The sequence below is a fragment of the Nicotiana tomentosiformis genome, chromosome 10 (assembly GCF_000390325.3).
Source record: "Nicotiana tomentosiformis chromosome 10, ASM39032v3, whole genome shotgun sequence".
Taxonomy (NCBI): Eukaryota; Viridiplantae; Streptophyta; class Magnoliopsida; order Solanales; family Solanaceae; genus Nicotiana; species Nicotiana tomentosiformis.
This window is the reverse complement of record NC_090821.1, coordinates 20,938,327-20,960,451: the sequence shown is the minus strand read 5'-3', so window position 1 is coordinate 20,960,451 and position 22,125 is coordinate 20,938,327. Positions and strand designations below refer to the sequence as shown.

Here is a 22,125-nt window from a genome sequence, read left to right as displayed (position 1 = left end):
ATCCACCAACTTTGGGCTCGAATAAGACCCACTGACCCCCGATGATGGTACCTTCTTTGGCACCAGCAAGTCACCAAGCCCAGTGATGTCCTCTGAGGCAGTGGACTCTAACCCATCCAAGAAGTTGTGGATATCTGTCGCCCCCTGAGGCCCCTCGTAAGAACGACCTTCTAGCATACCGGCCTCATGGATCATGGCATCAGAGAATTGAGGAGACCCGGTAAGGTCAATCGCCCCATGCATATCTTTCGAGGCACCTTCTTCTGCTCGAAGAGTGTCGGTCTCCCTCTCGACTTCCCTGGCTTGGGCCAAAGTAGCCGCACCTCATTCCAGATCGGAGATCTCGGCCAATTCCTTCTCAGCAACTTCCCTGGCTCGAGGCAAAGCAGTTCGTACCCGAGCCAATAGCTCGGAATTGTCTTCTCCTTCTTCTTCAGACTCATCCCTCAGTCAGCGGATTGAGTTCGATGAGAGGACGCCAGTACTTTCCTTAGGTTTGCGCGCCTGCCTCTTCTTCGGTTTCTGCTTCTCCGAGTTCCGGGATCTCGGGGCCCTTTTTCTTTTCTTCTCATCACCCCGCCATGGAGTAGGGGACTCGAGAGGCACATCCTCATCACCGGATGGAGGCCTTATGGCAATATCTTTGGGGAGAATTACAAAAGAAAACATGACCGATAAGACTTCGACAACGCAAGGAGAAAGTCAAACATTATTGAATCAGAAAAGAAAACTTACCATGATTACGGGCCTCCCACCTACCCTTCGACAGGTCCATCCATGCACGCTCGGAATATGGTCTTTGTGACACAAGGTCCTCGACCTACTCCTTTAGTTGAGGAACGACATCCGGCATCTGAGCCACAGCTGCACCACAAAAACACCGATAAGAAGGGAGGGAAGGGGAGAAGCAATCAATAAAATATTTAAGGCGAAGTTGCACTTACGCTTCATATTCCATTTCTCGGGAAATGGCATGTCCTCGGCAGGGATCAAGTCCGAAGTCCTTATTCGAACGAATCGACCCATCCAGACTCACTTCCGAGCCTCATCTATACTCGAGAACGGGGCCCTACTAGCCCGGCGAGCAAGTTTGATTAACCCCCTCGATAGAGTCGGGGACTGTACAGGTGCATAAGATGATCAAGGGTGAAGGGACACCCATCGATTTTGTTTACGAAGAAACAGAGAAGAATCACTATCCTCCAGAAGAAGGGGTGAATTTGACCAAGGGTCACCTCGTACCTCTTGTAGAAGGCGATAATGACCGGGTCTAAGGGACCCAACGTGAAGGGGTAAGTGTAAACACTTAAAAATACCCTCCACGTGGGTAGTAATTGATTCCTCAGGCGAAGGCACCACCACATGCTTATCGGCCCAGTTGTAATCCTCTTTGACCTTGGAGAGGAGATCATCGGTGATCGTACATATATATCTCGAGACCGGCTTGCATCGACCCGGTACCGAGGAAGTTTTTTTGACTTTGAAATCAGCAACGGTCGGGCACCCTGCAGGAACGAACTCTTTAGGGTACGGTTCCGCCACAACCCCATCGCCTGCGGGTAGTGACGAAGAGGTGACCTCCTTTTGTGGGGAGGTCTTAGAAGTTTTAGCCATTTTAGAGCAGAGATGAAGAAGAAGAAATTAAGAAGGTACATTTAGTGGTTTGCAAAAGGTTCAAGAAATCTGGGTATAAAAGTTGGGCTGTGAAGAGATTTTTGAAGAACAAGAATAGGAGGAGCTTTGAACATAAAGGTTGAATGAATGAAAGTTGGGATATTTATAGTCTGTTAATGATGGTTCAGAACCCGTAATGGCAGACCAACGACTGACAGTCATTTAATGCCTTGGTAACTGGACCGACGAGATGTTTTAGTAACCGTTTGTCGCTTACGTCATGATCCATCGAAGCGGGATTCAGAAGTTCATATCGTTTCTCGTCATCTTCTCTCCGAAAAATAAGGGGACTATCTGTATACGGTCGAAACCGGGTTCGTCTCTTGTGTGACCAATCGAGACTGAAATATGACAGGTTAGAGCTCGATCTCGAGTTATATCAAACCGAGGTGAGAAGTTACATCGTTGAGCTCATGACCTTGGGACCGAACAAGGTCGAAACCTAACAAAATCGAGGAAAATTTGCCGAGCCAAATAACAGAAGGCCGAAATATCCGCGATCGGTTGGAGATCACAGCGAAAATCCTGGCACATATCAAGGAGAGGCCGATTAATTAGCAAATCATGAGATTTTTTTACCTTGTATAGAATTGTATCAAGAGTAGGACTCCCCTACTATATAAGGGGGGTTTGATCATTTGTAATACACATTGCAATACGCATCATAAAGCAATATACTGTCATTTCTAATTCTTATCATCTTGTTGTTCTGTTCATACATCAGTTGAAGCATTTCTGGGTTCGAGGGTGATCGAACTCGAAGGCCAAGGCTGTTCAATTCGTGTGGTTTGCATTTATTCTTTTATCGTCAATTTCAATATCAATCTGTTTTCTTAATTTGTATCAAGTTGTATCGCGTATCCTTGAAACCGCGTATAAATTCAATTGTTATCCGATTTTGAGGGTAAACAGGGTAATCAACTTGAATTTAATATGTTAATTTAGCAATTAAAAAATTATAGCATCTTGTGTTTCTCTATTCAGTGCGAACAAGCTTTTTATCACATAATATATGACTTAATCCTAATACATGGGTAAAATAAAATGTAACCAAACTTTTTAAATTTATGAAAACACATTAAAATTTAAGATTTTTAAGTGAGTGAGTGCTTCGATAGATTGATAACAATGACCCAATGAGCCTAGACTTTTGATATTTGTTTATGCAGATGATTGGATTGTACTACGACCACATGCCCTTTTCATGTTTGGCCTTTTTCCTCGCCCTTCGGTTGTGTAAAGCTATTAGATGAGCTATTCATCTTCTATCTACCTCATTGCTCAAGTTTGATATGTATGCTACTCAGGATAGGTAAACAAGTAAAAAAATGTCCAAAGGTAGAATCTTGAGAAGAATGGTTGGAAAGACCCTCAACTTGATTCAAGAAAACAACCCCCATTTTTCTTTCTCACTTATGTTTTAGCCAAAAATTGTTAATACATGGTTTAATAGCTTAAGGGGTGATCAATGGTTTAATTAACATTTTAAAAACTTGGAAATTAGCTATTAAAGTATGTAAAAATTTAATTCATCTTGTTTCATCTCTCTCTAGTCGATATAGACCCACTCCACCAGGTTCTTTTTCGACGGTGACAGATCCAAAATAGGTGACGATAAACTTTCTCTCGTTATACAAACCCCCCTCATTGCTGTGTATTTCTTTAAAAATCATCAATTTTGAGTGAACCCTAAATTTTCGTTTTTTTCTTTTCATAAATCGGGGATTTTGGGGTTGAAGAATGTATTTTTTTGAAATGAAGTGCATGGGTATTTGCTGTTTGTTTTGGTTTGTGGAAAATCATATCTTGATGTTGTTTATTGTATTTATAATTATTGATTTTAAAATAATTAAAAAGTAGATTTTTGCAAAAAATAAAAAAATATTTTTTTTTTAAAGTTTTGTTTCAAAAGAAAATACTAAGTATTCAAGTTTATTACTTCAAATTCAAAGATACTCTATGCAATTTGAATCTTCGTGTCAGATCAAATTTCAAAATAATCAAGTTACAAAGAAGAATTTTGATATTGTAAGTGAAATTGAAAAAATTTAAAAAACTAAAATTTGAAAAATAAAATATCGAACCTGAATGCCACATTGATCTTGGTGAATGGTAATGAATTAACAAAAGAGAGTAAAGAATAGAGTGAAGAAAATAATAAATGAAAACATACATAATAGTTATGCTAATAAAAATAATTATATTATAAATAAATAATTGTTTAACATGAATAAAAATGAAAAAATAAGAAAAAACCATATCGTTTTTTTGTTAAGATCAAAAGAGAAATTGCATGTACTATAATGAAAACAATATAACACAAACACTCTGACAAGACAACAGAACAAAATAAAAATCAACACCCAAATAATTAATATTATTTAAAATAAAAAATTAGGGCAATAGAAAGGCAACTATTGTAAATACATCTAGTTACTAGCCATGGGTAATTCTAAAAAAAAAAAGAAGGGAAAAGGATAAGAAACGAAAAGATAAATTTTTGAGGATAAAATTGCTTCGATTCGGATAGTAAGGGAATAAATTTGACTCAAAAAAAAGAAGAAGAGATAATTGAGTTATAAATAATTTCCACGTCGGATGACATTAATGGAGAGGTAGTATATTTGGATGACAAATTTAAACCTTTTCAATAGTAGAGAGACAAATTTGACATTTTCTTTCCTTTATTTTACATATTTGCTTTTCTTTTCTAATATTTTATCACTTAATTGTGGAATCCGAAAAGTATTGGCGATGGCTTCACGAGGGCTGCTATCGAGGGCGAGTAGGATGAAGACGAGGCTACAATCGGCACTTCAAGCCACCTTAATTGAAGTGGAAGACGTCTCTTACCAGCATACGGGTCATGCCGCCGTAAAGGAAAGCGGCACAAATGAGACCCATTTCAATGTCAAGATTGTCTCCAGCAAATTTGATGGACAGAATCTCGTTAAACGACACCGTATGGTGTACGAACTCTTGTCCGATGAGCTCCTATCTGGGTTGCACGCTCTCTCTATTGTCGCCAAGACGCCCAACGAAGCTGGCATGTGAACAATACTGCTGCTCTGGTATATTCTTTTCCCTGTTTTGGAATTGTACTGCACATATTTAATAGTTCACACAATGTTATGATTTTTGATTTTGAAAATTACCCAAGCCAAATTGTTAAGTTGAATGCCAAAAGCCAACCAGAGGCTTATACATGCATTATTATGCTTTTTCGAGTGATAACAGTTTTACAAACAACTTTGTTTGGTTTCTTCTACTTAAACAAAATTCTCATTGTCTTTTTGCGGTTTTGCTGCTTCCCATGAGGGCAGCTTTCTTGGTCCTTTCCCATGCTGAAGTGCAAAAGCATGGGGAGCGAAAAGGATGAGATACCTTGGCAGTCCATGGGATTGGATTAGCGACAGAGACAACAGAATTCTTGACATGGATGCTATTTAGTTGGTCTCAGTAAATGATGAGTGTTCCAGTGTTTAGCATTTTTAGTTGTTAGAATACTAAAGGCCCCTCTCCCTACCCAACTCTGGGTTGCTAGAGGTCTTTCCCCTGCTCTTTTGTAAGAGGACTGAACGGCACATGTGTTTTTTCTTAATCATCTTATTTTTCCAATCACTTGGTTCATAAGGGGAGTCTAGACTCCACACACTGTCACGTGGAACGATGCCACATCAAAGAATGATTGTTCTGCTCTGTTGCATGTTTCAAGACTCGATCCACAGAAAAAAGCAACATGTACTCCTCACCTATTCATGGATGCTGTCCTAATCCTGAAGAAAAAGGAGGAGGTCAACAGGAGCCATAATGGTGACAAAGCCCATGGCTAGATGGATTTACTATGGATTTTTATTAAAGGTGTTGAAAAATAATTAATATAGACTTGTTAAATGCTATAAATCACTTCAGTAGATTGGTTTTGAGAAAGGTTTCAGTTCTGCTATAGCATTATGAATGATATTTACCAAAAGACCAAGGCGGTGAGCATACTTGGAAACTTAGCAAATTACATTTGGGGACCGTGGTAAGAAGGAGCACGTGTACTATGTGAAGATGCCTATATATATAAGAGGAAAAATGCTTGTAGGGTTATGCAAGAATTGTCTTTCTTTCCTTAGTTTCTTACTTAGAGTAAATCTGGAACCTCCCTCCCTTCTTTGTTTCCCCTTTATTTCTGAGTTTTGTTGCAAGAAAGGAGATGAACACCTCTATCAGTTGTAATTACATTTCTCCATTTCAATACAATCCCCGTTCATTACGTTGCTGTTCTCGTTGCTCCTATTCCATGCCTCTACCCTTCTAGTCTTTTACCATGTTTGACACTGAATCACCACCATGTTAGATCTAATGATGGCGCTGCATGCGAATCGTGCTTGTATGCTCGGGAAGATCGTCAGGTTGAGGTACTCTTCACTGGAATTGGAATGCACCTGTGCTGATCTGTGCGAATTTCTCCACTCACCCTCGCTTCAGCCTTGTGATGAGCAATCAGATGTGCTTGGCATTCCCACTGAGGTTGTATCTGATTTCGAAGCTGGAAAATTGAAGGAGCTACTGCAAGATTTTGAGCAACGACTCCAAGATGTTCACCGATGAGATGTACGGTTCCATTATCAGAGCAGCACCTAGTGTTAGATGAAAGTTTCCAAAGCTAACACCTAGGTTGCTACGTCAAAATGCAACTACTGATTCGTTTCTGGTTCATTTTGATTACCTAGGCCCTAGAGGTTGTTGATGAGATTGTGGCAGAGCACCGCATAATGTTCGAGTCTTGGCTTCAGAAATCTGGTCCACCCACTTGGTATGAATTTTCTATCCTAAAAATGGAATACGAAGATGTTGAAGGTTTAAGAAATCATGCAACAAGGGTTTCTGATGTTGGTCTTTGATGGGATCTCCCATTTATTACGAATGGTGAGATAACAACAACAGAGTCTGGTGCAAACGACGTGGTGGCTCTTGCAGAAAAGATATTTACTAAAAGTCCTCAACAACATGAGACTTGTCATTGCAATTGGGGAATATGGTCATTACCCTACAATGACTTTGATACTTTATGAGAGTGGTTTGAACATTGAAGAGGCCCATGTTTTTTTAGCTCATGCAGGTTTCTCCTTGGACGACTTTGCGGGTTGATGGATGACCACATGAGGAGTTGGAGTTTCTTAAGAGTGTGATGCAAAAACTTTTGATGAGCCATGAAACTCCATGCAAGTTTGATGAAATGTCGAATAGGTGTTGCTGCTCCGGAGTGAAGCTTGCACTCCTCTTTACTGTGAGAACACTACTACTTGCACCTCATAGTTGCATCAACTTGCCTCGCCCCAATTATGAGGCTGCTGACCACCGTTTCTGAGTTGTGGCACATGCTGCAGCAATCTTGAATGTTAGCATGCGTTAGCTCGAAGGCACCAGAAGGGTATTTAAGGTCAATTGGGAGCATATTAAATATATTCCTTTTTCAGAATTGCAATTCTTTATGTAAAGTTCAATTAGAACTGTACATCACAATGAAGACATCATGACCTTAAGCAGTGTTTTAAAAGGCGTGGGCATAAGGCGAGGCGTTTTACATATGCCTCAGCGGGGCGTAAGCCCCATAGGTATTTAGTTTTTAATATTTTATAAAATTATATAATGACAGTAAATATTTATAAACAGGTAAAATTGCATAAATATTGAAGAAAACTATATATATATGTGTGCTCCATCCCCACAAAAAACTAATCAAAACAATCTATTATACGTTACTTACAAGCACAAGTAATTTGAGTCAAAGAATAATGTTTTCTATATGGAGGAACAAAAAAGATGATTAGCCTGCAATTTGAACTTTGAATTTTCTGCTATGAAGAAGAATGTAGTTCTCTTTGTATTTGTAAAAAAAATTAAATATTCGTTGCTTTTGGGAGATATTAGCAGACTAGCGGACAAGATAAAAAATTGGGAAAACCATAAATTAGGGCTTAAATCAATAAAAAGGTCTTTACTTTTAAATTTAATACTTTTGAGTTCCTTTTTAAACCTTTTGAGTAATTACCAAACTGACTTTTGAGAATTTGGGTATTATATGAAAGACTAATTCAACAAATTTTGTTTTAATTTGAAAAGGTCTCTGGGGTTTACTCCTTACTAAAAAAACGTGCCCCGAACGTCCGGGCGTACGCCCCAAATTGCGGGGCGTACGCCCCAAATTGCGGGGCGTACGCCCCAAATTGCGGGGCGTACGCCTCTTGAGACTTTCGCCCCACACCATCGCCCCGGGGCGTTTTTGGTACGCCGAGCCCCGGGGCTCGCCCCAGAAACGCCTTTTAAAACAGAGACCTTAAGCGCTCATTGTGCACCAAATTTTGAAGTCTTTTTGAATATATATTGTGGTCCCAACATGATTTCAATGTCCACTTATACATTTTGTTCGATACTTGGCAAAATGAACTTGCACACTTTACTTGTGAATGTGAAAGACATATCAGCACACTGTTAGGTGCAACGGATCAGGCCATCTATGTTATGCTACAATCTGGAAGTGCTGAGCTGATTGAATTCAATCCATTCGTGCGACAGATGCGCCACTCCCTGCTGCTACACTTGGATCTTCTACCTCTGTCCTTGTCACGAAGGAATGTTTGCACGAGGAACCAACTGCGCTTTAGATAATGAGAAAACCACACAAGACCAATTGAAAATTATCTTTCCCAATTCTGCTACTGCTTTAGACGTGCCTAAGGTAGCGACGTATTACAAGCGTCTAAGAGCTGCTTTTCATATTATGGGCTGTTGCACTAGCGTTTGGAGCTATTCCACGAACTTTGGCCTAGGACGGTGGTGTGACTGTGATACGTACAATGATTGCGCTACACGGAGAACATGCAAATGACAAGAATTTTGGGATAGGAATTGTGGGTGCTACAGAATTTGATGGTGCAATTGCATTATCATTACCAGTAGGATCTGAACTTGTCTTGAACAGAAATGGAGCCAATGTAGCCAAATATTGTGTGGCCGCAATGCCCTTGGAGTTCATACTTTGCTTAGTTTACTCGCTGCGCATTGAAATAATTTTCAGATGATCTGGTTTCCATTAAAAATCATGAGTTCTCGGAGTATTTAAAGGAGTTCCTGAACTGGAGTGAGTTCAATTCTTGGGCTGCAATTTATCGCAACTGGCTAAAGGTTGAAATAGAGCAGAAATTTTAGCAGTTGAACTCTTTTTATCACAAGTCATTGACAATGCAAGCCATGTTGCACTTCTGCAAACTGAAGCTGTTTTAAGTGCTGCTAGTTGATTGGTTGTAGTGTAAGTGAGCTCATACTAGCTTTATCAACACGTCAAATTCAAGCTGGCATGGATAACGTTGCCATTAGTTTACATATGGAGCAGGCAACTATTACACACGATGCATTGGTGGAGTTCATTTATACAAACTTGTTTGACGGGATAGTAGATCAAGTGAACCGAGACATTGCTTTGGGAACTGAAGCTTCTGCCCACGATTTCATTTGGATTGTAACCACAGGCATACAAGAGTAGGACAGCTTTAAGACCTTAGTCCTTTCCTTGCAATTCATGAATTTGACTAGTTTAACAGAGGAGTCTGTCATTTAACAAAGGACCCCACGCATAGCGGGAGCTTATTGCAACGGGCTGCCCTTTAACAAAGCTCTAGCCAATCTGGATGTGAACAAACTGAGAGGAGCATGGCACATTAATGCACTCGAAGCTCCTGGTTTTGGGGAGCAAAAAGTCCATTTATTGACAACATTGTTATTGTCATTGGAGTCCTTATTGCTTATCAGATATTATCAAATTGCTCTTAGCAGGGCCTTCAGGCATGCTGCCAAGATGGATTTGATAATGGAGTCAACAACAATTGTTGGTGATGTCCTTTACATGGAAGCAAACAGTGGAGCAGTGAAAAGAATGAACTGGAATGATGCTATTGCCACAGAACTTGTTCCTGAGGTGGCAGAGTATGTTCTAATTCCTAAATTGATGACGCTCTACGCAAACCGACGCTCTACGCAAACCTTGAGGAAAAAGGTTATTTTCGAGTACAGAGAATTTAATAGAGGGGGATTTTATTGAATTAGAAAATATAATTACAGACACTGATAGAGGAGTTCATATCCTTTCTTGCAATAAAACTCAGAAATAAAAGGAAAATAAGGAGGGGGATTTCCTCATTTGATCTAAGTAAAAATCTATGAAAAAAAAAGACAAAGTTCTTGCATAACCCTAATATAATATTTCCTTTAGTATATATAGGCGTCTTTACACAGTGCACATGCTCCTTCTAACTAGTGTCCCAAATGTAATTTGCTAAACTTCCAAATATACCCTCTGTCTTGAGTACCTGGGATTCTCTCAGACAATACAGTTGCAATTTGTCCCACTTGCTTCTCCAAGTTTCGCAAACCATTGTCAAGTTCTTTGATAGTTGCCCCATGAGCATCTAATCTCTCATCTGTCTTGACAATGAAGGACTTCATTAGATCTTCTAGCCCAGGCTGAGTGGAATGTTGAGGCTGGAACTGCGGCCTAGGCTGATTTTGGAAGCTTGGGGCTCCTTGTCCCTGGAATCTGGAGTTGTTTTGTTGCCATGCATTTGCAGTTCCCCCAGGAGAACTCCAAGAAAAACCGGGGTGCTTCTGACCCATTGCATTGAAGTTATAATTCCCAACAACATTAACCTCCTCAATCGAGGCTTGACACTCATGAGTAGGGTGCCCTCTTCCCCATATATCACAAGCTGCGTGGGGCTCACTATGTATTGAAGCTAATGTGAGCTTCCTTATTTCCTTGGCTATGGCATCAAGCTGTACCTGCACCGATGTGTTAGCATCAACTTGGTGAACACCAGTTGATCTTCTTTTTTCAGCAATCTCAGAGGGCCACTGATTTGCGTCTTCAGATAACTCATCTAGAATTGTGGCTATCTCCTCTGGAGTCTTCTTCATCAACGGGCCTCCAGCTGCGTTGCTTAATGTTCTGCGTGAGGTTGGTGTCCATCCATCCCAAAAATCCTGGAGTTGCATCCAGAGTTCAATTCCACTATGTTGATACTTTCGCTCTATTTCCTTAAACCTCTCCCAAGCTTTAAACACAGTTTCAGTCTCGTTCTGGCAAAAGTTATGGATTTCTCTTCTAAACTTGCCCATCTTAGCTGATGAAAAATATTTATCAAGAAATTTTCTGGTCATCTCATCCCATGTTCTAATCGATCCATTAGGCAAGCTTCGAAGCCAGTGCTTTGCATCATCTTTGAGTGTGAAGGGAATGCCCTTGAGTAGACTACATCTTATGACACCATTGTATTGAAAGGTGTTCATAATCTCCTCGGAGTCCATTAGATGGTTGTTTGGATCCTCGTTCATCTTTCCTATGAAAATACAACTGTTTTGAAGAGTTTGGAGCAACCCCTGCTTCAACTCAAAATTGTTAGCCGTAACCAGAGGTGGTCTCACACTTGATAATATTTAGTTGTAGACCGGTCTAGCATAATCGCCAAGTGGTCTCCCAGCACCGGGAGCTATATTTCCGAATTGGTCTGCACCCAAAGGTTGATTCTGAGCAATTCTTCGAGCCCTTTACTCCTCGTAGACAAGTTGTGCATTTCGAAGAGCTGTTTCCTCAGCATCCTTTGCAGCTTTTTCTCTTTGCTGGGTTGCCTCTCTTGCAGCCAAATCAACATTATCATCATCTCCCGCCATAATTTCTTTGGTTGAGGATTGCCCAACCTTCTCAGTATTCTCGGGGAGATTTCTTTCCTTCCTCAACTGTCGCAGTTGTTTCTCGATTTCTGGTTTGTATGGTAGCACTTCCTTCCCAGAGGATCGAGTCATGCACCAGTCTAACCTGTAGCCTGCGAACAGTTAACAAGCACCAACGTAAAAAGGGAAAAATTAAATAAAATAAGAAGAAAAATTTATGAATTAGCAGTACAGACTATTTCAAACACTATTGATTGCCAGTCCCCGGCAACGGCGGCAAAATTTGACGAGCGCAAAACACACACTTAAATATGCTCGCTAGTCGAATATAGTATAATATAATATCGTATCCACAGGGATTGGAGTTAAAACAGTATTTTCGTAGTTTATAGCTTGATTGCTATCCAAGATGATCAACAATTGAGATTTATGTGATTAAAAACTACAATTAACTAAGAATCTACTGTTATTAACGAATGACAAACGAACAAAAGTAAGCAAAGAAGATATCAATGGGAGAAAATAGGGATTGATTAGATAGGTGCAAGATAAATGTCTGGGATTTAACTCTAATTAATTCACTTCTAATGTTCAAGTGAGTTTCTCGAATTCACTCAATTATTAGTTCAAACATTTAGCAGTGTTGTCAAAGGTTCATTTAAGGCGCGCGCTTAAGCCCTGAAGCCCCAAAAAGCTCAGGGAGGGCACTTCGCCTCTCTTAAGCTGCGTTTTTGTGTAGGCAAGGAACTTAGGCGTACGCCTCATTGCCCATGAGTTCTATCTTGGACTAGCGGTACTAAACAACAAATATTATCGGCAAATAAGTGTATTAATTGTTAAGGAAAACATTAGGAATGAATTTGTTTCTTTTTTCTTATATTACATATGTATTTTTACTTTTTTTCTTAGTTGCGCCTTTTTTTACTTAAGCCCGCACTTTAGTTGCACTTAAAGCCCCAATTGACTTGGAGCACTTTTTAGAGCTTTTCGCTTTTGACAACACTGACATTTAGTAGAAACTCCTCTCTCGATTTAGTCTCAACCTCACAATATGAACCAATTTAAGCTCAGTGAAGATATGCAAGAATTTGTAGTGAATTGGTTTTTAAGAGAACCTTTCTCGATTATCCTCCTAACTAAGGTTAAACAATAATTCAGCTAGCCTCTTTCGATTACTAAAAAGAATTAATGAACTCAACCAACAAGATAATGCAACGATATCACAAGTTATGTCTCTCTCGATTACATGAACATGTGAATATAGATGCAACAATTAAATCATCTAAAACGATTCACTACATAAAGACTAGAGTTATAATCCACAAACAAATATCAATTCACCAAATCCATCAATCCCTAAAGAGAACTACTCCATAGATATGGAGTAATTCATCACAAATAAGTTTAAGTTAAAGGAAAGCATAAATGATCCAAACTCTTGTCTTGAGTGAGGATTGAATGATGAAATCCTTGTGCTTTTTCTTCTCCCACTTCTCCTTAGCCTCCTTAGGTCTTAGATGTGTCAAAAGTCCCAAAAATACCGTTTTTTCATGTATATATACCAAGTAGGGTCGGGCCCAAACGAACACACTTTCTCCTACGCGAAATAGGACTCATTCCGGAATAGGACGTGCGCGGCCGCGCACTTGGGAGTGTGCTCGCGCATATGGCCGCGCACTTTGGCCAGAACACTGCCTAACTTGCGCTCGCGCACCTGTGTGGCCTTTGAACTTTGCCAATTTCTGACATATATTTGCACTGCTGCGTCGCACAGTGCGTCGCACTAGTGTATTTTTTCAGTAGTTGATTCTTCCTTTAATTGTGACATCCAGTAGTGATCCTCGACCCCCGAACACGATCCCAGCTTATTCCTTTGGGCTTTTACTCAGACTTCAAAGCTCCAAATAACTCGAATTAGTTCCACAATATCTACATAACTTGGAATCACTCCTACAAGGCATAAAACACACAATTAGTGCAAAACACTAGCGATTGAAAGCTCAACTCAATTAAAGTGCAGTAAATTAGAGTGCGATAAGTAACTAAAACACGCAATTATAGCCTACCATCACTCATATATGTGGATAACATCCTTATTCTTTGTGATGCAGAGGGCACACAATTGAAACATTTGAGGATTACTACTTTTGGTCTTCGAAACATTTTAGGTTAGGATTACATATAAAATTAGCCAAAAGTTGCTTGTATTCCAATAAATGAAGTGTAGGATATAGAAGAGACGACCAGAGATTTTTGGTTGCAATTACGCACTCTTTGCCTACCACATACTTAGACATGCAATTAATTGCGCATAAATGATAAATTAGTTAATATTTGGCATGGGATCATTGATAAAATTGAAAAGAAGTCAAATTAGAAAAGATAATATTCCTATTTGAAACGAGGACAATCCTGATAAATAGCATCCTTGATTACAACAACAACAACAACAACCCAGTAAAATCCCACTAATGGGGTCTGGGGAGGGTAGTGTGTACGCAGACCTTACCCCTACCCCGAAGGAGTAGAGAGGCTGTTTTTAGTGCTTGTAACCATCATACTTGCCAGAACTGATTGGACGAACCAACCAAAATTTGTTTCAGTCATTGTGTAATGAAAATGAAAATTCTGGGCAGGATCAGATTAAATTTCTTATGGGAAGTTAATAAAGAAAAAGTTTATTTCATTTGGTAATTGGTAAGATGAGGTACTGTGATAAGGAAAAAGGCTGGGTGTTAGAAATTTGAGGACGCGTTACCATTTTTGCTATTTTAATGTCTATGGAGAGTCAAGATGGTGAGGTTTTACGGAAAAAAGTGTTGACAGCTACATATGCAACAGCTGCCTTGTTGTGTTAACTGTTAAGGAAGTTTCAACTTCTTATGAAATTGCAGTGTGGAAGCTACAATTCAGTTTAAAATGAGAGTTGACAGAATACTTCAAGTTTTTGGCATGATGCTTGGTTGCAACAATTTAACCTGAAAGATTAGTTCCCACATCTACTATGTTTTGCCAGAAATACTAAGACCACTATAGCTCAATGCAAGTCTGGACTAGGATTGGACTCCTGCTTTCTCTAATAGAGTCGTTGCTTGTAATGGCTGGGAAGTGGAGAGAATGATTCAATTGCTGAAGAAACTGTTTATTGCACAGGGCTAACTAAGGAATATTTTTTATATGGTTGATCCTATCCCCTACCCAGGAGTGAACAAGGACTCTTATCCTCTTTGGTCCCTTGGTGACTCAAACTCCTAATCTCGTGATTGAAAGTGGAGCGGCCTTGCCACCGGAACTACCTGACTTGTCCTAACTGAGGGAATGATTCCATAATCCGGTATGGAGAACAGAATGGTTTGTTTACAGTTAAGTCATGAATGACATTCTACAGTCACTATATTCTACATCACAACAGAAGAAGATTTTGAAAACGATGGGTGGCAGCTAGTGGGCCTCCCTTACACATCAAAATATGCAAGAAAGAGGCACCTAGTCTGCAGTAATATACATGTGAAGATGATGTTGAAGACACAAACCATCTATTTATACACTGCCATATTGCTATGCATTTGTGGAGCTTGTTTCTATGCAGTTTGGGTATTAAATGGGAATGCCAAGGTCTGCCGTGGAGTTGGGCATCAAAAGGGATAAGTAAAGGAGCTAAGAGACCTGACACATAATCCTAGCTGGTGTGACTTTGGTAATCGTGGAAGGGAAGGAATCTAGATGCTTTTAAGGCAAAGCTAAAGCTACCCATTGCCTGAAGTATAAGTGATTTTATCTTTTAGCTTTGTGGTGTAAATAGGAAAATGCATATGAAGTGGATACAGTGCTAGATTTTCTTAATGTCTTGCAGGCCTAGATAAGTAATATCAACTCTTTTCATTTTTATGTTGTAACCCAACACTATCTTATTGTTGGTTCTTTTGCTTGTTCCCATACCCCACTTGTGGGATTTACGGGATATGTTGTTGGTTCTTTTGCTTGTTCGTAAATTTTTTTGGCTCATCCAACAAGTTTTAACCAAAAAACATGCATAGTCTAATGTTTATCTCCACGTGGGGGGGGGGGGGGGGGGCAAAAGCACCTCTTTATCGAGGCACCATTTTGACTCCGTAATAGGGGGCTTGTAGTTTTCGCTTCTAAATTCATCATATTGTCTCACAAACTTGTGACCCTGGACTTGTCTATTACGTGTTGTCTAATTATATTTTGTTGCTGATAAAGTATTAGGTTCTCTTTAGTAAGAACATAAATTAAAATAGGGAAATCAAAGAGCACGGACTTGCTCTTAATTAACAATCACCTTCAGAAACTTGCAATTATTTTAAGTAATTTCTGGGGGAGGAAGAGGGTTCACAAGAAGGTATTTTTAGATGCCTTTATGCACTTACATCTTGCTAATGATGTGCATGACTTGATGAAAAATGCTGCCTTGTCAACATATCTATTCAGTAGTAGTTTTTCTGCACATGTGAGGAAAAAAGTCACTTCCTAATAATTAATAGTGGACATGGTACCCCATTGAATGACTGGTCTAGTCTGATCCTTTTTTTTATTTTTTTTGGTTTGAGAGATTGGTGATATGCTGGTGCACTACTTTGAGTTATTAAATACCATCTTAGCAATCAAAAAATAAATAAAAAAGACCAGCTATAACATATCCTAGAATGAGACTGTTTCTTTGAAGTCAACATATTAAAGTTTAAATGCGTAGGGTCGATACTTTATGAGTCTCCATTTTGTTGGATAACTTCAAGGCGAGAAATAGTCAGATAGATGCTTTTTGTGAATTTTTGGTAGCTTTCGTATAGAATTACTGGTGCACTTTACCTTTGGTTTTGGCATCCATCTTGAAGGAGATGTATTAGCACGTGAATGCGATCACCTACCTTTTTAAGAAAGCAAAATGATTCTACTAACAGTTGGCAACGAGGGACCATTAGAAGAATATGCTATCAGGAGCTTCTTACCTTATGAGGTTTGAAGAATTTGATTGAAAGCAATTATCTCAATATAGTATTGACCTTTCTTATTTGTTTCATGTATCAATAACTGCAGCTTTTTTGATCCTTGGTTATAGTCTATCACGCTTCTTTTCCCTTTCTGACTGATATCAACGATATAATTTTGCATGGTTAATAATGCAGGCTGTATCTGCCGAAAACTATTCTAGGGGGTGATGTTCAGGAGTTCAAACAGCAGCTGTCAGCAATGCAGTTTATTAAGTATTTGTCACTTAAGTAGAATCTTCCCGACTTTTGGGAGCTAATACAATTTGTACGCTGAAGTTTTGCTGGTAACTCCAATAATAAATTATCTGGTCATCTAAAGAAATTTGAAAGGCTAAACTGAGAGTAAGAGGGTTGCTGTTTCAGCCCCCATATTTTTGAATTTTAATGTCTAGATAATCAATCAAGTGTGGTGATTTACTCAACAGTTCTTCGAAAACAAGGTGAAAGTTTTAGGCTAACATTTATATTTCAGGATCTCATTCTGAGAATATGTTCCTATCTTTTCTTAGTTAGTCGGCAGAATGTGTTCCTCAAGTGAGAGCTATATTTAAAATTTTAACTTTGATTCTGTCGAGTTTGAGGCTCGGAAAGTTCTCGGTGTCAAGGGTATGACTTGCAATTGACCAGTTGGGAGTATGTTAATTTTCATGCTGATTACATTTAGTCTATTGTGCATATGCATAGAGGTGGCAAAAATGGTCCAAACCCATTTGACCCGCCCAACCCACCCAACTTTTAATGGGTTGGGCATAAGCTACTTTAATGATGGGCTAAGTTTGGGCACAACTCAACTAAACTCATTTATTTTCAGTAGCCCAAATCACCCCATGATTTCAGCCCAAACTGATCCCTAAATAGCAATTGACTTTTTAAAGCTTCTAATGGTGTGTTTGGTATGAAGGAAAGTGAGTGATTTTATCACTTATTTTCCCATGTTTGGTTGGTGAGTAGAAAACTGTTTTAGGAAAATATTTTCTAGGCTACTCTCCTGAATCCCCCTCCACCCAAATCCCCATGTTTCCTGTGCTCCCCCTCCCTCCCCTCTCCCCCTCAAATATCCAATGTTTTCAGGACTCTATTTTCTTCAAGAATTCAATTTCTTTTTTAAAAATTCACACAAACCCAAAAGAACTAATTTGTTGCTTTACTTTTTCACACAAGAACAACGTTGAAATTTGAGCTTCATAGCTGGCAAAGAAAATACTCTTTTTCTTGTTGAGATAAAACAAAAGTATTCTTTTTTTTGAAATAAAAAAAAATACTTTTTCTACAACATGAAAAGAAAATACTCATTTTATGAAAAAGAAAATACTTTCTCTATATCATGAAAAGAAAGTATTTTTTTTGTTAAAATGAAAAAGAAAACATCTACAATATAAAGAGAAAGTACTCTAAATAATATTTTTCTATTTAGGATGAGGGTCGGGGTTCGGGAGTAGGGTAGGGGTTGGGTGGTAGGTGGTGCGCGGGAAGTTCTAATTTTTGTAATTTTTTGATTATTCTGATCTTTGCTAGTATTATAAGATAAAGAACTACCGAATAAAGTTCTAAATCCAAATTGAAGAAAGAAATCATCACGCATGAATTGATAATTATTCCAAAACATAAGTCAAGAAGCAACAAGAAAAAAAATTCATCATCATAAAGAATGATATTTACGAAAAATAAATATAAAAATCATTGTTATATATGTGAAGACATTCTATATATGCTTGTTTAAAAGTTTAGAATTATACAAAAACTTATGTCAATTTGGGCTGGTTGGGTTACGACACCATTATTTAGTCCATCTTGACCCAAGTCAATTTAGGAAAATTTACGCGAGACATCAAACATATACACTATATTCACCATTTGTAGCTATACTTTCAGCAAATTTATCATTCGTAGCTATTGAATTTTATAGCAAATTCATGAAACAAGAGATTAATTGTTTTGAACTGAAACAAGAGAACAACAAGCTCTCGTAGCTCAATTGGTTAGAGCGCCTACTTAGTTACCGGAGGTCTTGAGTTGGACTCTCAACAAGAGCATTTTATTTTTCTGTATTTCTATAATTCGCCTTGGTTGTATGCGTATTCGTTGCGCGAACGACCCATGTACATAGTCGATACAAGGTGTATCCTTTGTATACACTCTTGTATTTCGCCGTGGTTACAGTTGATACATGTTGTATTCGTTGCGCGAACGAATACAGTTGATACATGTTGTATTCGTAGACACGGGTTGTATTCGTTGCCGTTTGAATACAAATGATACAAGCCGGTAATAATTGAACAGTAGCTACAAATAGTAATTGGGCTAATTATAATTACTAGGCTCTAAACTATAATTTTTTACAAAAATTCTTCGTCATTTTAACCCAAGAGTATTTTGGGCAGGGTTGGGTAATGACCTATTTAATGAGTCAGCCCATCTTAACCGGCCCAAACGGCTCATTTACCACCCCTAATTGTGCATTGAGGGGTCATTAGATATGAGGTACTAAAAAAACATATGTTATAAGATATGGTAGTATTATTTATCCCCCGTTTGAAAGTCTTCTTAATTCTTGTATAGCTGATACTTGTATTAACTTAAACGGTAATCTTCCTATTATTTTATATCAGATTTAAGGTGGGATAACAATACTTTTATTTATACTTGGATAAGATACATAAAAAGACAATAATTCCCTTGATATAATATAATTTCTCTTCCCTAACCCATCAAGATACTCAAGAAACAAGGACCAAAAGGTAGAACCAGATATTTAGCCATGACAAATGATTGTATTGCCTCTAACAACCAACTAAAATTTCATTCACCCGAATCAAGATGCCGAACAAACGTAAAAAGATCAACGAATAATAAAGAATCAAGATGCAAACAATAAGCAAATCCAAAGGCAAAACACCCTCCATTCCCCTCTCTTTCGTTGGTTGGACTTCCGCAACAAATCGACCCAAATAAAAAAAGCAAAAAATTACCAATTTAAATCTTCTATCTATATATAAAAAGAGACGCAAAATAATTATATAATAATATTAAGTGGCATAACCATAAGATAACAAGTGTAAATTTCTAGAACAAAGCTCCAACAAAGTTGGAATTTCAAAATTATTTTAAAATAAATATTAAAAAAATTAAAATTACCAATTTTAATTGGGAAGTATTTTCTTTCTAATATGGTAGTTATCTTCAAATAGATAGCCCCATGTAGGAATCAAGTAGTTTTTTTTAAATTCCTAGGGGTAAATTTTGAATTTGAGTTAAAGATAAAAAAAATTTAAATTAAAAATAAAATATAAGTTCACCTCAATTTATATATGTTAAGACATCCATGTAAAAGTAATCTTATGCAACATTGTCATGGTAATTATTATTATTATTATTATTATTATTATTATTATTATTATTATTATTATTATTATTATTATTATTATTTTTGTACAATAAATAATTGGGCTTAAATTTTACACACCATAGCTTTAAATCAGAAAGTACCTTTCCACCATACATTTTCTAGAAAAAAGGGTTCAGCATAACTCTTTATAATTTGAATAGAATAGAAAATTACAAATTCAAATCTTCTATCTATATATAAAAAGAGAAGCAAAACAATTATATGATCTCAAGTGGCATAACCATAAGATGACAAGTGTAAATTTTTAGGAAAAAGCTCCAACAAAGTTGGAGTTTCAAAATTATTTTAAAATTAAAAAATAAAAATTAAAACTACCAACGGTTACTCTTTCAGAATCTCATCCTGAGACCTAAGTATGTCATTCTGTTTGTCAAGTAAGATCGAGCGACATAGAAGCCACGCCTTCGACTTGTAAGAGAGCCCGAGGTACTGCCCCGCAGCGAGGCAAGCCCCTTTATCCCGATCGGGATGTTAAGGACTTGTCCTTCCTTGAATTAAGACTTGAATGAAGCAGAAACTCGGGGGACTAAGAAGCTTGATCACTTTGTTGAATAAAGCAAGTTAATGTGATGATTGAATTTGGTTGAAGTGTCGCTACTTGGCACAACGTTATCGAGAAAAAGTTTTGTTCTCTTGTGCACTTTTTTTAGTCTACTTATTCTAATATGGTAGTTATCTTCAAAGATAGCCCCATGTAGGAATCAGGTACTTATTTAAATTTCTGGGGGTAAATTTTGAATTTTTAGTTAAAAATAAAAAATTTAAATAAAAAATAAAATATAAGTTCAACTCAATTTATATATGTTAGACATCAATGTAAAAGTAATCTTAAGCAATATTATCATGGTAATTATTAATTCTTTTAATTATTATTTTGTAAGATGAACAATTTGTATACGGTTAAAATTAGGCCCACCCGATTTTTCTATTTGACCGAGAACGAGAGTTTGCATCGAAGAATGGCCTCGTAACGGAATAGTCCATATCAAGAGGATAGGGTACCGAGTTCAGAACCGAGGTACCTATCAAGATCGAGGCTAGTAGCGATCGAAGCCAAACAAGACAGACATCGAGCAAGATCGAAGATAGCACAATAGTAGAAAGGCGAGATATCCGTGACTGGTCGAGGATCATGGCGTAAATCTCGGTGACTGGTCGAGGTCATGGCGTAAATCTCAGAACGGATCAAATCAGAAACAGTTAATTAGCTAATCATGGGATTTCCTTCTGTAATTAGAGTTATACCATAAGTAGAACTCCTCTACTATATAAAGGGGAGTATTAACCATTTGTAAGGGATGGTTGACAGACATAAAAAGCAATACAATTCTCTTTATTGTTCTCACCATTGTTATTCAGCTTGCTATACTTTCATAGTTCTTGCACCAATCTGTTCGAGGGTGTCCAAACTCGAGGGCTGAGTTTCATTCTACCACTGGTTTGCTTTACTTTTTTGTTAATTTCTCTTGCTCATCTTCACATTTATCAATTGGTATTAGGTGAAATCACGTGTCCTTAGAACCATATTATAAGTTTAATTGTTATCCAATTTTAAGGGTAAACAGTTTGGCGCCCACCGTGGGGCTAAGGATAATAGTGATTGCTTAATACTAATTTCAATAACACACACTGCTTTACACTTGTTCTCGTAAGAATCTTTGTTTTCAGGATAAACATGTCAAACTCACAATTAGCACTTACACATGGTGATAACAGCCTTGGATTTCACGGGGAAAATGACAACATAGCCACCCCAGGAATCGAGGTGCCTCAGGCCGACCTCGAGGGAGCACCAATTGCAAATTCCGTGGATGTCAGTTCACATGTCGCCCTAAATGCAAATTTGGGCATTGAGCTCGAAGGTAGTATACACAGGGAAGTTCGATCAGGTGGTCGAGGAACACAGGGCGGAGAAGATGGTGGAGTTAGCCTCCAATTGATATTCGAAATGTTACGGGCTCAACAGGCCGCTATAGCACAACTACAAAATCAACACCGAAAATCGAGTAGGATCGAACCAGAAGTCGTTCAAAGGACCGAGCCTGTGCCGGAAAGGTCGAATGCCAACGAATCGGGGACTGACCCCGCCATTATAAAAATATTCGAGGAGCTCACTAAACGGATTGAATCGGGAGAAAAGAAAATCGAGGCAAATGACAAGAAAGTAGAGACATATAACTCTCGGGTTGACCAAATACCGGGGGCGCCGCCGATTTTAAAAGGTATGGATTCAAAGAAATTTGTATAGAAGCCTTTCCCTAATGACAGAAATTCCGAATGCCAGAAATTCCTAAGTACAACGGGACCACTGACCCTAAT

General features: G+C 38.2%; 2 protein-coding genes across 2 annotated transcripts; one reads left to right on the top strand and one right to left on the bottom strand.

The window, feature by feature from the left end:
* The first annotated feature begins 4,328 nt into the window (after positions 1-4,328).
* On the top strand, positions 4,329-16,888 carry LOC104090576 (protein BOLA1, chloroplastic). Its single transcript, XM_018768909.3, has 2 exons — positions 4,329-4,745; positions 16,536-16,888. The coding sequence occupies exon 1, from the start codon at positions 4,429-4,431 to the stop codon at positions 4,726-4,728; it is 300 nt and encodes a 99-aa protein (XP_018624425.1). The 5' UTR covers positions 4,329-4,428; the 3' UTR covers positions 4,729-4,745; positions 16,536-16,888.
* Positions 9,976-11,052, bottom strand: LOC138899852 (uncharacterized). Its single transcript, XM_070186549.1, has one exon. It carries the CDS (start codon positions 11,050-11,052, stop codon positions 9,976-9,978), a length of 1,077 nt encoding a protein of 358 aa, XP_070042650.1.
* Positions 16,889-22,125: the final 5,237 nt, after the last annotated feature.

Excerpts from the sequence above, each read along its gene's own strand:
- LOC104090576 (XM_018768909.3), top strand. The coding sequence starts at position 4,429 with ATGGCTTCACGAGGGCTGCTATCGAGGGCGAGTAGGATGAAGACGAGG.
- LOC138899852 (XM_070186549.1), bottom strand. The coding sequence starts at position 11,052 with ATGAACGAGGATCCAAACAACCATCTAATGGACTCCGAGGAGATTATG.